The 16907-nt window shown below is 36.1% G+C and overlaps 1 protein-coding gene across 2 annotated transcripts in view; it reads left to right on the top strand.

The window, feature by feature from the left end:
* Positions 1–744: 744 nt before the first annotated feature.
* The window catches only part of LOC135689297 (rho-associated protein kinase 2), a 38135-nt gene continuing 21972 nt past the window's right edge, over positions 745–16907 (top strand). For both annotated transcript variants that reach the window (XM_065206482.2, XM_065206484.2), the window contains exons 1-13: positions 745–1274; positions 8910–8991; positions 9556–9656; positions 10053–10112; positions 10430–10507; positions 11633–11808; positions 12351–12435; positions 12753–12809; positions 13443–13530; positions 14282–14323; positions 14446–14542; positions 15769–15860; positions 16119–16222. In XM_065206482.2, coding sequence (XP_065062554.1) covers positions 1188–1274; positions 8910–8991; positions 9556–9656; positions 10053–10112; positions 10430–10507; positions 11633–11808; positions 12351–12435; positions 12753–12809; positions 13443–13530; positions 14282–14323; positions 14446–14542; positions 15769–15860; positions 16119–16222 — 1149 coding nt within the window. In that variant the 5' untranslated portion in view covers positions 745–1187. The remainder of the gene's footprint in view (positions 1275–8909; positions 8992–9555; positions 9657–10052; positions 10113–10429; positions 10508–11632; positions 11809–12350; positions 12436–12752; positions 12810–13442; positions 13531–14281; positions 14324–14445; positions 14543–15768; positions 15861–16118; positions 16223–16907) is intronic.

The following is a 16907-nucleotide window of genomic DNA, read 5'->3' as shown; positions in this document are numbered from 1 at the left end:
ACATGGCTGGTGGACCTGGAAAGATTCTGACCACTCAAAATGTTGAAATGATTTTAGGGGAAACTGAATAGGTCCAATTACTAAGAAGGTGTTTCTGCATTTACGGAAATTTAGGCTCTGAATTTTCAAGATTTTACGATATTGAAAACAAAAAAATTTTTTTTTTAAGAACTACCTTTTGATAAGTATACTCTGAAAAGAATATACGTACCGTAAATCCTCCAAATGCCCCCCCCTCTCGAAAAAGCCCCCCTTGGATTAACCCTTCACCCTAGAACTACAAATTGTCAATAACCCCCCCCTCGAATAAGCCCCCACTGCTACCGTAAGTTCTCAAATTTGACTCCTCAACTTGATTATTCTTGCCATCTGAGGTTGCCTATGGCGTTTTATTGAATTATCACAACAAATTCATACTTTTGGTAGTAATTAATTAAATGCTCATAAAGAAATTTCTACTAAAATAAACGAGGTCTTTTAATAATGTCTTCTTAATGTCTACAATAATTTTATAAGCCCCACCCCCTCGTGAAGCCCCCCCCCCCCTCGAATAAGCCCCCATCCAAAAATATCGGAAATAAATAAGCCCCCAGGATTTACGGTATTGTCATTGCCTTCTCTCCCTAAATGTTATTATAAAGCTCAATTGTCCATGGCTTTGACCCCCAAATGTATCTTTTCTCCGTCCCCTGCGTTGTCTCCTTGGATCAACATTGAGATGGTTAATGTCACGTGACCTGCGAAACTCCCAAAACCACTGTGCTTCGGTGAGCCGAGCTTCGGGAAGGCGAGTAAGCATCATTCGATAGTTTTAAAAGTTTTCTTCACAGAAGGACAGAATGGGACGGGACATATCGCATAGTTTAGAATAATGGCTATCGATTGCTATGTATACTGTTCATGGATTTTTGTAGAAAAATAGTGTTAGAGAAATTGGTAGAAACCTTTGGAAAATCAGGAACCAAGTCTAGGCCCTTTTCCGCAGCAGGAGGGAAAGACAGACGTGATTTTTCAATACTGTGGAGGAGTGAGACAATTGTTTTATAACATCAGTTATTGTCGGAAAAACAAATATCTATTGTTCAAAGATAAAGGGTATTGTTAGGGCAACAAAGATAAATCAACCTGGATAAAGTGGGCCAAGAATCGTACAACAACAAGTTAGAATTTTTGGGAAAAAGGTGAAGATGGCCAGGCCTTTGAAAGCAAGAGTTCATGAATTAGAGAGTTTAATTGCTAACCCAAGAAATGAGCTGTGTGTCGATGGACTACTGGTGAGAATACTTTATTTTTTTCTACCATAACGTGAGCGTTTTTGTATCATGGGCGATTTCATCTTAGTCCCGATTTTCAAATCTCAAAGGATTCTTGTCATATCATCATTGATTATGGCTGATTATGTTAACAAAATTGGAATTCACAGTTTGATTCCCTCAAATACGGCGAATTTGTAACTTTTATGGCATTAGGAGAAATCACTAGCTAACCGCGAATATCCCATAGATCACTGCTTGTTTTTGAAGGCAGGCCCATGGCCGATGTCCTTGCAAAAAAATGCTACCAATTTTCCTTTTTCAGGGCTATATCCCAATCAAACCATATAAACTTCATGTTATTTTCATAATGTTGTTGACAAGATATCACAAATCTTTCGGGAGAGCCATGGATATTGGCCTAATTTCGTCATAACGGAACTGTCTAGTCACTGCCTTTGGATATGCAAACAAATTCGATTCAGCCCACTAAAACCGGGCAGTAAGTTCCTCCCATTTTAAAATAGTTTTTGTGCTAAGCCACGAGTCCTTTCAACTTTTCAAAATTTTAATAATGCTAAACTGCAGTTGCTATATATGCGAAACTCCCTGAGAGTAAACTTCTCCTGAACAGAAAATGTGGCCTAGCCCTAAAATTTTTGATAGGCTCGCTGTTAAACGGGGTCGGCTTTTAAACTATTGAAAATCAATAATCTGTTACATATGTGTTTCCATATGGTTGTGTTAAACAGTCGGCAAAACTCTTCTAATCTGATGCTTCCCTTCCGTCAACTCTTAACACCCTTTGATAAACAGTTATATTAAGGCGGTTAGAAGAATGGCTTTCCTCTCCTCAGGTTTAATCCCCTTATAAACAACTCGAATTTTTGTCAGCTCCGGGATGTCGCTAGATAGTATATTTCTAAAATGAATTTAACATTGTTGTTTTCAAATTTATAGCGAAATATTTTCTCAGACATCACAAATTTAACTTCATTTCTCTACTTCCTGGACTTGTGGCCACATTTCCTTATTTCAAGGTTGTGAAAGAAAACAGCAAGGGCACTAACGGAAAACGGAATAAATTAAGAATAAACTTGCCCTTTGTTAAAAAGCTTAGCCCTGATTAAAATTTGGATACAGACAGTAGGAATAATTTTTAATTCTTAAAACACTGGAATTTTTTATTGTCTTCAAAAATTTACGATTGTCTGCAGATAACATGCATAGTAATTTCTGAATCTCAGTGATTCAGTTTTTGAAAGGAAAATATGTTTCAAAGATCTAAATGCAAATTAACATATTACCATATATACAACTATAAATGCAACTCATTTCAAGTCTTCCAATCTTATCGCATATGTATTATACAATATCACAATTGTGACCATTGTGTTTAAAGGATTTGCCAAAAACCTCTTAAGAAACATTGTAGGAAGCATTTGTTTCTGTTTGTTTTAGTCAAATGCCTCCAGTAATTTTTTCTGTATTAAGGTAGAGCCAGAATTAATTAAAATAACACTTAAAGGTAACAAAAACTCTAATTACAGTTAAATCCTATCAATTGAGACCTTTAAAGGGAACTGTTATGCTTAGCAAATGTCAGTTGGCCAGGGTACAACTTCTGACTTGAATAATGTAAGAGAATTTTACAGGACAACTTTACAGGCTTCAATTGTACACTTGATTATGAGTATATATTTACCTTTAGTTTGCAGACTCCACTGTCCCTCTCAGATTTGCTTTGGTCAAGTCATACATATGAAATTTACCATCATTGGAAAGTTTTATTTGTTTCCTTTCAGCTTTGGATTGTTTCAAGTTCCTAATTATAAATTGTACCAAAGAAAAATATTTCTTTGTTTATCTTACTTCAAGTTAAGGCAAAAAATTTGGAAGCTCTGTTTCCACTATTCATAATAAGGTAGCTTTCTGGTTCAGAATGAGATCGATAAGACCAAATAAGTGTGGGGTAAATTAAACCTCATACAGCACACTAACTTTCAGTGCCTTTTGATAGAAAGTTGCTTCATGATATGGAACTAAAAAGTTTTGTTTCCAAGTTTATGAAATAATTTGTGCCAACCATGTTGGACTGATCAGATTTGTTGATGTTCCCAATATGATCTTAAGAAGATCTAACTCATTTCAACCAAAAGATTATAACAAGTTGGAAACAAAGCTGAAAGAATTTGCGTTATGATTCATCAATGTTTAGGCTACAAAGGCCAGTAAGATATCAGCACTTTTGTAACAATATGTCATAAATCCATGTCAGCACTTATGTAACAATCAAGTAGAACTCAATAAGACCATTCTATGGATCAATACCTGTTAGAACTGTTACAACTGTTATATTTTCAAATCAGGATCAGTAAAAGTTGCCCATGTGTTCAGAGTAGTATTGTAGTGCTAAATACTCCAACTAAACGAGTTACGTGGTCTGTTCTGCTGTTCCTCAAACCAATTGTAAAATATGTGTAGGAAATCATTTCAGACTTTTGCTAACTATGATGGAGCAGGCCGACAGAAAATGCATTTAGGCTGTAAAGAGTAAATTGCTGTATTGCTCTACTGTAATTTGTGCAGGACCTGTAACAAAGGGGGGGGGGGGAGTATCTGGAGCAATGACCCTGAGACCCAGGCCCTGAAAGTGGCCTGTGAAGCTTAGTCAAAGGGTGTTTCACACTTGAAAAGGTTGTAGACAAAAATTTTGCATCTATGTTCTTTGCCGCAGAGACCAGACTGCCTGATGGCAGCCCTGAAATTTGTGTTTGTATAGATTGGAACCACAAACTTTTGTTGCGATTCAAAGAGGGTGATATTCTTTTTGGTGCCTTTCTTTTTTGGCAAACTTTTAAGAACTAAAAGGAAAGTTTCAACAGAGAATAAGCTGTATTGATAGTAGGATAAGTCTTGAGGTCTTCTTGTACCAGCATGAAAACTTGGTGATTTCATGAGGTAAATTTACATATTCAATTTTTTGCAAGAATAGACATGTTTATCATATGCCCTCTTCAATTAGCAATCCAAAAAACCTTTTTCATTCACATTGCCCCCTTTCAACACCTGTTTTTATCAAACCTAGTTTTTGTATGTTTTTCATCCCTTGTCTTGACTGGGTCTGAATTATGTTTCATTAAAATAACTTTGCATGCCAGTCAGCTGCTCATTTGAACATTTTGGTACAACCATACATCATCATGACAACAAATTTATCACATTTTAACGAATCTATTGATGAAATGATCATCTACATTGTTGCCTGCAAAACTAAAGAATATTAAATTTGTCTTTTGTGTAAAAATTTTGGCTTTATTGAATTATAGCACTTCAAGTAACTGGGCATTGATTTGCTCTTAACATTGAAAATGTAATATCTTATTTAGGAACTATCCCCTGCTGTTGCCAACTTGCTTCAGCTGCTGATTTTCATATTTTGAGATACAAATAAAAATGTTTTCTGTCAATAAAATCATGAATTATATTAATCAGAAATTGCAAGCACCAACTAAACTGAATGGCTTTGTATTCAGAAATTAATCTTATTTTTATTCAGATTTTTCCCAATCAACATTTTGGTTATGTTAGGAGTATACTTACCTAAATTTTCATCTTTTATTTATACAATTAATAATTTGATATTGTACACTTACCCAGGGGTGTAGCGTAGCTTGCAGGGGTGAAGATAGGGTGTGAATGACACCCCCAGTTCTTCATTAGTTGATAGGTAAATCTTAAGTTGGTTCGCAAATCACTAATTGTTCATTAAAAATACCTATTGGTAGGTGAATTAGCACCAAACCTTTTCTTCATCTATGTCTTTGTCAGTAAAATGATTTCTTGCCCCCCCTCCCCTAGTCTGGAAGGTCAGGCTACACCACCACACTTATCCCACCTAATTATAACAAGATGGAATCAAAAACTCATAATTATGTTTTTTTTCATTCTTCTATCTTTCTTAAGAAATCTTATGGCCTTTCAGTTTCTGAAATTTTCCAGCAATCATGGATACTTTCTCTGTCAAATTGAGGCTTACAGCAAAAGTGTTTAAATTTAGCCTAGAAAATAGAGCTAATGTCCAATAATGAATTTAGTTACTTTTTTAATGAAATTGGTGTATAATGTGAAAAATTAGTCTTATATCCTGGTCTGCTCTTGTTTACTCGAAATTGAATGGCTTATTTTAAGTGAAGGGATTAAGACGGCACAAGATAAACTGGAAAGGCAATTTGAAGATGTGATTAAAGTCTTTGCAACTTTACCACTGTTTTCCTCTTCTCTGATGCCTTGTTTTGGTCATGAAATACCACTAGCAAAGCTTCAATAGCATCAAAATTATTTCCACCAATATCATTAGTTTCTTCTTTTTTCTGTAAATCACTATATTGACCTTTCTGCCACTTTCAAGATGCTTTCCATGTCCCTAACGAGTTCCATTCACTATGCCTAAGGCACCTGTGATCCAAACTCCATCCAGTCTACAATAAACGGCCCTGTAACAGCAGACCACATCAACCTCTTTCCAGACTACAAACTCCATCCAGTCTACAAACAACGGTCCTGTAACTGCAGACCACATCAATCTCTTTCCAGACTACAATCTCAAATCAGTTTATTTGATGGTACGGTCATTTAGGCATAGGTTTTTACTAACGATTTTCACATCAGCCAAATATTGCGTATCTTCTAACTCTTCTTCATATATTACTTCAAACATTCCAACAATCCTTTAGAAGGGCACCCACTAAACTTACCCCTGCCACTTTGGTAAAGGCGGACAAATATAGCCCCAGTGGCCCCTCATGCTACCTTTTGAGTGCATGAAAATGACCGTCTTCTCCGTAGCTGTTGTAAATATGCGTTTTGTTGTCACGACAACGAAACAGCAGCGTCTTTAGCTAAAAACAATTGCTTAAGAGTGCTTTGGAAGATCAAACCCTTGAGTTTGAAAAAATCCCTGCGGATGGAATTCAAGAAATTTAAGGCAAAGAAAGCTTTTCAAGTCCCATTGTTGAATCCCTGTTATAGATGACATGTCTTTGTGGTTTTGAAGGGAGAATTTCTAAGGGTTGGGCTTACGTTAAAAGATTATTTTCGTTAAAAACAGGATAAATGTGGCTTAGAACATGATTTATTTTCAGTTATCTCAAGATGTTTGATTACTTGTCTATCAAGAATTAGACAGTTCCTACGAGATATCTGCTGTTGAACTGCGAAAATCTCTGAGATGTGGTGGGTTTTCCTAGAAAAGGGGGGGGGGCGGCGGTAAAAGTCACTTACCTGTCTTTGTGCGTCACAGTAAAGTTTTATCATAAACTATCAAGCAATAGAGAGTCAAGTAAAATAAAACCTATTCCAAGTCATTTTTTGTTTTTTATGACCAAACAAAAAAGATCCGCCCAACCCTATCCCATACGCCCCTGGTAATCCCCAAACATACTTAAAACATACCAAAGTCATCTAGCTGTTGCGTTGTTTTATGTATTCTATATTTATGTATATTCAGCGGACATTAGGGTGTTGGTCGACGATTTCAAGGAGAAATCTTGGTGTATGTCCTTGTACCATAGGCAAGTTATTGATAGTAGTGGCATACGAAATATTAGTGTTAAAACTGTATGCATCTTCAAACCGCACCTAGGCCCTTCGAGAGCCAAATCCTCTTCACTCCAGTTTCTCTCTCTTCGACATCCCAACCTGTATCTTTGGAAACATCTGCCCGGTCCATTTTTAAATCAACCAGACAATCAAGTATAATTGTGGCATCTTCTTCAAACAACCCTTAACCTCTTTTGTTTTATTATTTATTCCCGAAATGAGTTCTTTATTTTTTTGCAAATATTAACATTTTTAAGGACAGTGCTCGACAAAATGAAAATACTTTTTCTGCGGTATAATACAGATAGTAGTTTGTAGAAGAGGGATTTTGAAATTGTCGCAGCATTATGTCATGTTGCTAAATATAAAACAGTGTTAAATTTGTGGCTACGATTCAGAGCTATAAAATAGAGCAGCGAGGCTTGAAAACTATGAACGCAGCAGTTGCCAGAGGTGTAATGCTATAAAAATTGTCTCCATAAACATCATAAGAAAATTGAAATAGCAGTGCCCCCAGGCATTAGGCTAAGGGACTCTTGTCAGCTTAAACGATTTTTTTAGTAACTTTTAATGTCCTGCCTGAGTTTAGGTAATGTAGAGAGGGGCGTTTAAGATAAGATAGGCGTTTGATTTTTAGGATCGTTCATAACTGACGTTGTGCTTATAAAATAATATCATGGGAAGAGACCTTGTTGCTTTGGAAATTAAAAATTTTGGCTAACAAGCTACAAAGATCTATTCAGGGAAAAAGCTTTCTATAAAGCTTTCAAAACTTTGTAGATTAGCTTCTCAACTGGAAAATTAAATACATTTTTTAAAAAAGTAATTAAGTTTCATTTATACTGTCAGTATTTTCAGTTCCTTCTAACATGGTAACATGACAATGAAGTTTAGACTTTGGCTTTAAACAGTTAGTCTATGGTTTAAATCTTTTTTGTTTTACGTGTGGGCGTTAACCATGTTTATAATTACCAGACTTTATAGCAAGAACCGTAATTGTTAAATCTTCTCCAAATAGCAACTAAATTCTTTTTGTTCTAATTTTTTATGAAATTCTTTGCATTTTCTGTGAAAGTATGCTCGCGTAACAATGTTGTGGTGTTATTAACGTTTTTTAATCTAGTGACATAGAAGTGTTCATAAGGCCGAGGCTTTCTTTTTTTGGTCTGATGTGCCGTAAAACTTCCGGACGGTCCCTTATCGTAAACGGGCCCTTCCAAAATGTCTTCTTAGCCATTTAAACCTTGTAGAATTGACAACCAGACAACTGGCAACTCGCTAAAACAGACTGTATCTCTATACCGACCGGGGTTTGAAGTTTCACATTGTTGTCTGAAGGTTTACCTGAGAGCAGAAACTTTCAGTTTGCCCTTGACACTAAGCTAAGTCGACAAACCTTCTTTATTAAAAACTGCTTATTCACGATGACATTATGCATCTGACTGCCTATTTTTTGCAAACCAATTGGATTGCAGTACATAGCCTAGCACTGATAGCCTAGCAAATTTGATATTTCTGACTGCCATTGATGCCATTGTAAGATGCCATTGTAAGATGCCATTGTAAGATGCCATTGTAAGATGCCATTGTAAGATGCCATTGTAAGATGCCATTGTATTCACCCATTTTCTAATTTTCTGTGTACTCCACCGTACCAAAATCCCTGACTAGGTATATTTCTCAGTTTTAAAAAAAATTATGATTCGACTGAGTCATACAAAATACACTAGCCCGTATGGCCATTATTGCTGAAGCCGGATTAAAGCAAAACGATCAGCAGATACGGTCAACCTCGCTTTGGGGAACGATCAGCCTCACTTTGGGGTCGGACACCGAGTAATTTGTATGACAATAATCAACACCTCTGGAGTACAAATGTCGCTTTGCTTAAAGATTGATAACTCTTTTGGTTTTTTCTACCTTTCCATTTCGTGACATTTTTGCATCAAGTATCAATTTAGTGTTATAAGCAGCCACTGTTGTATATCATTGCTCAGTATAGGGCAAGATTTACTGTAGCAATAATAATAATCATTTTCCGTTCTCTAATTTCAGGATTCCATCACAGCTTTATACAATGACAGTAACTTTCCAAACATCAGGCGTGCCAAGAACTTTGAGAGCTACATAAACAGATGTAAGTCTTTTTTAAACAAATAAACAGAGTTTTTTTACTGTTTTGTTTGTCTATAAAAATTACCAGAAAATACTCCTATTGTATCACTACATCTACAACTATCTTGGAATATCAAGTTAACGCCATGGTCTTTTAAGATCCACTTGCTTGCGTAACCGTGCACATAGTGGAAGTCTCGAGCTGTCTGAGGCCCTTTGGAATAAATTACTCGAGGGTTAAGATTTCGTGGTCCAAAACAGTTTTATGTAGTTATTTTACGTCTAAAAGCTCTTGAATATCAATGTTTAGTTTTAACAAAATAGCAGCTTTATAATTTTAGTAATTAAACTTTTAGTTTTATCGCATCCTTTAGGGGCCATGAAGAGGTCCCATAGAAGGTGTAATCCTGACTTTAATCCTGATTTGCCCTTGCACCGTTGAGGCCTAGTTCCCGCTCCTAAGTTCTCTGCTTTTCATAAAGAATATCGCTGCCATCTTCCATGTTCACCTTCCTAATACTCTTTTTCTGAAGCTCTCCCGACCCTTTCTTCTTTTTAATTTCATGTTTTTAATTTCGTTTCCTAGATGGCGCTGCGGCAAAGACCGTCGACAGACTTCGGATATCATCACATGATTTCTCAACATTGAAAGTAATTGGACGAGGAGCGTTTGGTGAAGTCCAGCTGGTATAGTTAACCTTCTGTCCATTTCCTTCTCCTATTTTTCTATTTGCATGGGTAACTTATATACCATGCTTTCATCGATTGTCGTCTGAACTGGGGACGCTAGGTAACCGTGCCCACTCCTACATTTGGAAACGCATATAAATGGGTGGCTGCTTCTGCTCTAAGGAAATTTGCTCCTTTCGAAACATAATACGCGACCTCTCCGTGCTTGCCAACTTTGAAATATTGCAGTGTCTATCCTGTTTGCCTTCTATAACTGATGCAAATAGATCTATGCGGCTATTCAAATTTTCTTATCTGCTCGCTTCAAACAGAATATTTTACCTATGGCAGTTCAATTTTGTTTACTCTTGTAGCTGCATCTTATTTGATATTCGTTACATTTATTTTTCTCAGGTCAGGCATAAAGAAAGTAAAAAGGTTTATGCTATGAAATTACTGAACAAATTTGAAATGGTAAGTTTCTACAAGACTGATTCAATCTCTATCCTGCGTGTTATCAAGTGACTTTGCTAATAGCAATTCTTCGAACATGTGCCATAAAACTATAAGCAAGCCCTTATGCAACTCCAATTCGAGGTTCAAAAATTAATCACAGATCATCCCTTTAGCCCCTGTTTATATTGCCCCCTTACCAATTTAGTTTTTCTTCTTTCCCCCTCTTGAAAGGAGTTAGAGAATAAATTATGTCAAAAGATACAGAAGCAATTTTTTTAACTTTAATTTTATAATTTGTTTGGAATTTAAAAGGATTTCATCTATCTTTATTTCAGTTAAAACGATCAGAATCGGCGTTCTTCTGGGAAGAAAGAGATATAATGGCTCATGCTAATTCTGACTGGATTGTCCAGGTAAGGTCATCACCCATTTACACTAAACGCATAAACACAAGTTCCTTTTTTATGGAAGTTTAGCCATTTTCTTTCAGCTACCCTTTTGGGTCAAGAAGTTGCCCCAAATTGTTACTCTTATAAAATTATATTTTTATCAATCAACTTCCTTTAGTAGGGTTGAGCTAAATTGTCCTTCTCTCAGTTGATTCAAACAAAGATTCCGAAATAAGCATCGACTATGGTTTATCTTGTAACCCTGATTTAAAGATTTCAATAATAATCTTATTCCATTTTCTACGAATAACCTTTACATCCCACTTTGGCGTTTCGTTGCCTGCAGAATCTCTGCTTGTCAATTTTGATACAAGTTGAAGCTTTCTGCAAGTGACTCAAATTTCCTGTTTACATGGAGTAACATTGCTGTAAAATTTTACATGAAGTATTGATAAGACATATTTGTTGATGAATGTTGGCTTTAGTTGCTTAAGTCTGAAGTCCAAACCACTCCAGGATTAAGGGACTCTAGCATGAATAGTTTAGATTGTTCACAGCTATTTTTAAAGCGCTTGTCACATGGTATTGAATCAAATCGTTTAGTTATTCCTCAAAATAAACTAAGCATAAATTCCAATTAAATAAGTTAGCCAATCGTCTTGCTAACTGCCAGTGCCCTTTCAGCGTTCTTCTTTCTATAGTCATGTTATTAAAAACTCCATTAGTAGGAGGTTTTTGCGAGTGAACCACGTATCAACTTTCAGACAGAACATATTTTCATGAGGTGCTGATATAATGTTACTTTATTCCTACAAGAAGAACAAAGATATTTTGGTTTTAAAAATAGCAAACAGGAAAACCAAAATAGCGACTAAGGATTTAATATATACTCAAAGTTTTTTTAAAAGAAGTCTACTTGAAAAGTCGGAGAATATACAATTTCTTGCTAGATGGTCAATGTTTTTCATTAGTCTCCTTAAGGTCACGTTCACAAGACTGTTGTTGGATAGGTTTGTACAAAACATTGTCATGGGATGCTGGAGGATGCTTCCAATATATTGTGAAACTAATTCAAGTCTGTTGATTATTCATAGTTCCTTGTAGCATGTCTGTTCGTTGTTTTGTGATAACCCTTTGGCTTCATTTCAGCTCCACTTCGCCTTCCAAGATGAGAAATTCCTTTATATGATAATGGACTACATGCCGGGTGGAGACCTTGTCAATCTTATGAGTAACTACGACATTCCAGAAAAATGGGCCAAGTTTTATATAGCCGAGGTTGTTCTAGCTTTAGATGGTATTCACTCGATGGGTTTTATTCACAGGTATGTCATCTGTTGTGTAGCATGTGTTAAGTAGAAACCTCAGCCTGCAAAGTAATTGCGGGTCGGACCAGATCGAGTTGATCGTGTCTGATCCGCTTGATACAACAATTGCTTTTGATCGGAATAGAAAACGCATAACTTGCAAAGTTACTTCGCAATGCAAACTTTTCTAATACAATTTTTCTTATACAGTTTGTAAGCGTATACAATTCTTCTAACATATAATGATGATTTGCTACTCTTTTTCAACCATAGAAGACTTTCCCACCAGGAGAATTCCACACAAATTTGAGCTGATTTTAACTTTTTCGTCAGGTTCGATCCGAAGTGGATCAAACATCCTCTCACGCAATAAAGTTCTGACCTGATTTGCAGGTTGCTTTAAAATTGCTGGCCCATTCGTAACAATGTAGTCTTGAAACCTTACGAAATCTGGTAATATTTTAGATGTAATAAATAGGGTAACAAAGTAAATGTAATTCATACGATATTCTTCGCAACAAAATTTTCCTGTTCTGATGACGAAATCATCTTTCTTTCAGGGACGTGAAACCGGATAACATGCTTTTGGACAGGGACGGCCATCTGAAATTAGCAGATTTTGGTACTTGCATGAAAATGGACAAGGTATGCATCACCTTTATATTACACCACGCAACTTTTTAAAGTTTATATGAAGTTAACAAACAAAAGCTTTACCTGAAAACTGATGGGGATATTTCGTCCTTTTTGGCGTGTTAGCAATGGGATAGGCCTTGTCACACGTCAGCAACCTTTTTTACCCAATACCTGTTTCAACATATTTTGAAAATTTAGTTTGAAGCACATCTTTATTATTTATTTCTTAAATTATATTATTTATTCTATTATTTATTCTTTATTAGTTACTCCAATTTATTTGCTAAAAGTTTTCCCTTACTTTATGTCAACTGTTCTAACTCCAGGATGGCCTAGTTCGATCTGACACTGCTGTTGGCACTCCGGATTACATCTCACCTGAAGTAAGTTCTAATTTTCATAGCCTAAGCGAAAGTTGTTGGCTGGATCTGTCACCAATATTTGATTTGAAAGAAGGGAAAGAACGAGTAATACAGTTGAATTCCATCAAGTCAGACATTCAAGGGCTGTAAGGGAAGGGCCTGACTAAGCGAATGTCCGGGTTATCCATGATACTACTTTTTGCCAAAATAAGGTAGAAAAACCCAATGGGACTTACAAACCAGCCCGACTTAGGGAAGGTCTGAGTTATCCGGGATACGATTTACCCGGATTCAACTGTTAAAGTAACCCGTTAAAGGGGAAGAACATGTCAAGTAGATAAAAAGAACCAAGAGAGAGTAGTGTAGGGTAGTCGTTTCAATTAGGTTTTCATTTCTACTCATGTTACAGTCGACTTTGTTGATTGTCTCTTCGTTTCAAGACACTGTGCATGCTGCAGTTCATTGAAACTTGTGTCCAAACATGCTGCAATTCTGTGTAGTTCCGCTCCCCGCATGTTGGTGTGGCTATGACCTTAGTCAATCATAAGTGTACTGTTTCGATTGTAGAAGTATTTCCATTATGAAGCAGCAAGATAATTCAGGGTTTTTTAAGAAAAAGTTCCTTCGTTTTAGTTATACTTGCATTTCCTATAGGTGCTACAATCGCAAGGTGGAGAAGGGTGTTATGGGAGAGAATGCGATTGGTGGTCCGTTGGTGTTTTCCTCTATGAAATGCTTGTTGGTAAGAGCGGATCTTGGTTTAGCACTTTAGTGCCTTAAATCCTTTTTGAGTTGATCGTGTATTGCACACGTTCTCATTACAAATACAAATATTACACAAGCAACCAGCCTTTTACGGAAAGTATCCGCTCTTTATTTGTTTCATGATAACATCGTGTGAACAGAAGGAGTTTGTTTTCTCTCTTGGACTCCAGTGGTAAATCTTCTTTAGGCACGCGGCACTGATTGGTCAACTATACCGGTCTTGTCCTTGCGTTTTTCTGATTGGCCTATTTCGATCCACAACTGAGTATAAATTTTTTACGTGTTCTTTCGGACCCTTATTCTGACGTTTTATGCTCTGAGGAGTGTCAGATGAAAAAACTTTTAGCCAATATGCGATAACATCGTATAAATCAAAACCAACCTGTTAACACCTTGGATGTTTTGCATTTTTCTTATTGCCTACTTTCTTTGACAATCGCAACAAACAACCATCCTACTTCCATGTATCACTGATTACAAAATCCATGTTTTATCTTTTTATTTGAATTCCAGAAATTTTTACTTTGTGGATGATAACACTTTTGAGCCAATTCCACTGGTCTTTAAGCTGTTGTTCTATCTGTACCACCTAATCTTTACCCGAAGTCTAAAAAATTATCTCTATCAGCCTTTAGCATAACATATCTTTTAAGTGGCACCGAAAAGTTTTTCCTTAAAGGAACTCTCTATTACAACTTTATTAGTGACAATGTTTTATTTTGTTCAAGGTGAAACGCCGTTTTATGCTGATTCCCTGGTTGGCACATATAGTAAGTACATTGTCTCGTTAGATTTGAACTCAGAAAATTTAGTCTGCCTTCCAATAAATATTCCAATCTGTAATTTTGTGGCTAAAATGCTGATACCTTAATGGAAGCATTTCTCTCTATAGGCAAAATTATGGATCATGAAAAGTCACTCCAATTTCCAGACGATATTCAGATCTCACCATCAGCGAAAAAGCTAATTTGTGCGTTCCTAACAAATAGGTGAGTTTTTTTATTGTATTGCACGCAGAAGAGCGTTTTGCTGCTTTTAACGGCATTTATTCAAGTTCAAGTTCCAATTCACGAACTCACCCTTCCTCCTCAGATCTTGTAATCTTTGGAAAGCTCTACTTACTTCCTCTTTCCCAAACCCTTAATACCTGTCTTTATTCAAAAACTAAAATCACCAACTTTGATCTTATCTCCCTCTCTTCTGAATCCCTCCCTCTTTTCCCTTCTTTTTCTCTTTTCTATAATCTCCCGGCCTTCCCGTAACATAACAAACTAAAAAAAATTAAAACCGGATCCTGAACTTGGAGAAGAATTGTCCCAGTTCGGCTCTAAATCAGGGTTGCCAGGCGCATGCTTAAGTTTTAAGCCAAATCGTTGTCAGAAAAAAGCCAAAATAAGCAAAATTTGTTCTGCTCCGAAAAAGCCAATAAAAAGACAAAAAGCCAATTAAATATCTAAGAAGCCAAATTCATTTAATTTGGTAGATCGCCTCGAGGGCCGTATCGTGTAAATTCAATCAAAAAAAATTTAGCCAGGGCGCAGACTGCATTGTATTGTTTTAAAAATATTATTGTTACAAAGAAAGTTGATTGAACGACGCTTTTTAAATGATGTCTTGTTGCTATTAGAAATATTCCGGTGGAGGGGTGCAGGTTTCCTACCTCTTGAAAGCCGTTTCCCCAAGTTATGGAAATAAGAAAATTGAGAATATAAATTGTTTTCTTGGACATAAAAAAAGCCAAAATTAAGCCAAAATGCCAAACTATTTTTCCAAATCCAAACAGCATTTAAAAAAGCCAAAATTGACATATTTGGCTTAAAAAAAGCCAAATTGGCAACCCTGCTCTAAATCAGCATAGATACAGATACGAAGAGCTTTGAGCTGGAGTCCGATCAGTTTGTGGAAGAAACTCCTCTTTTGCAATCTCAGTAGGCAAGGTTTTATAATGCGCATACTGTGCGAGCAATGCGGATGCTAAAATTCATAAGGAGAATGCGATTGGATAACGTAAAGTGACATTTTTTACACTAAGAAAGGGGGAATGAAGTATTCATAGACACATGTTACAAATATGTCGTGCAATCATACTAGGCAATAAACCATGAAATCGAATACGCAGCCTGAATTGTGTATAGCTCGTTTTTAATGGCCACGCTCTTATGCCGCGACAACGGTTTTGATATTTTGACATGTTTTTGATCTTTTTTTGTTTCAGGCATCAAAGGCTTGGTAGAACCGGCGTCGAAGAAATTAAGAAACATAGGTTTTTTCAAAACGATTTATGGGATTGGAGTAATATCCGATCAAGTAAGAAACTTGAACTGATTATTTTAAACTCTAATTAAGTTGCCATCATTTATGGCCATCAACATCACAGTTGTATCTTGTTTGCTTTCGTTGTTGCTGCTCGTGAATTTTTACTTGTCATTGTCTGTGCAATTATGTTATAAAACCTTGTTTTGAGGATAGCTCAGGGGTTAGGGGCTTGGGCTACAGAGACTGAATTGTCTTTGCCAAATCTGAAACATCTCCACAGCAGATTAATCAGTCAGTTTTTGTCTTTAGCTGTCGCACCCGTGGTACCGGAACTATCTAGTGACGCCGACACTTCTAATTTTGATGATATCCCCGACCCTGAAGCAGGCGATGAAACGTTCGATAAAAATCAGGTTCCTTTTTTAATCTTTTGTCACGCTGCCAATCTGTTAATTTTGAGTTACGCTTCCTGCAACACCATTCAACATTTCCTTCTTATAATTGCCTTTCGTACATATTAAAGTTTTTTATTTTTACTTATCACGATTAATAACTATCATTGTTAGTTATTCATGCATATATATATTTTTATATATCATACATATATCTATATCTTAGAACAAAAAACTCCTATTACTAAACTGATTCTTATTGATGCAATCTATAACCAACAAATTGATCTTTTAGAACTATTTATTGTTGCATTTCAACATATTTGATGTTTCTATAGAAATTAGTAAGTTGTACTTAAAATTGTCCTATTAGCAAGCATCTGAACATATTTTGCCAAGGCTATTTGACTGAGTCCAAAAATGTCATCCTTTCTTTCCCAAAACCTTCGAAAAGAGACCAGGTCAATTTGAGTCGAATTTAAATTCTTTTTACAGTAACATAACATGCTACAGTTCCGTCAATTTTCTGCACGTTCATTTTTTGCGATATTTCCGCTTTTACGTTGCGATCTTTAAATTCAAATATGATGAGAAAATTTGTTTGAGGAAAGCTGGACTTAAACAATTTAACGTCGTATGTATTTCAAGGAAAATAATGTTGAAGAATCTTAATCATTTCAAGGAAATCTTTCCTGTAATTTAGCAA

The sequence above is a fragment of the Rhopilema esculentum genome, chromosome 9 (genome assembly GCF_057945365.1).
Source record: "Rhopilema esculentum isolate cy_ngs chromosome 9, ASM5794536v1, whole genome shotgun sequence".
NCBI classification, from domain to species: domain Eukaryota; kingdom Metazoa; phylum Cnidaria; class Scyphozoa; order Rhizostomeae; family Rhizostomatidae; genus Rhopilema; species Rhopilema esculentum.
Note: the sequence above shows the minus strand (reverse complement) of the source record. Positions and strands in the feature narration are given on the sequence as shown.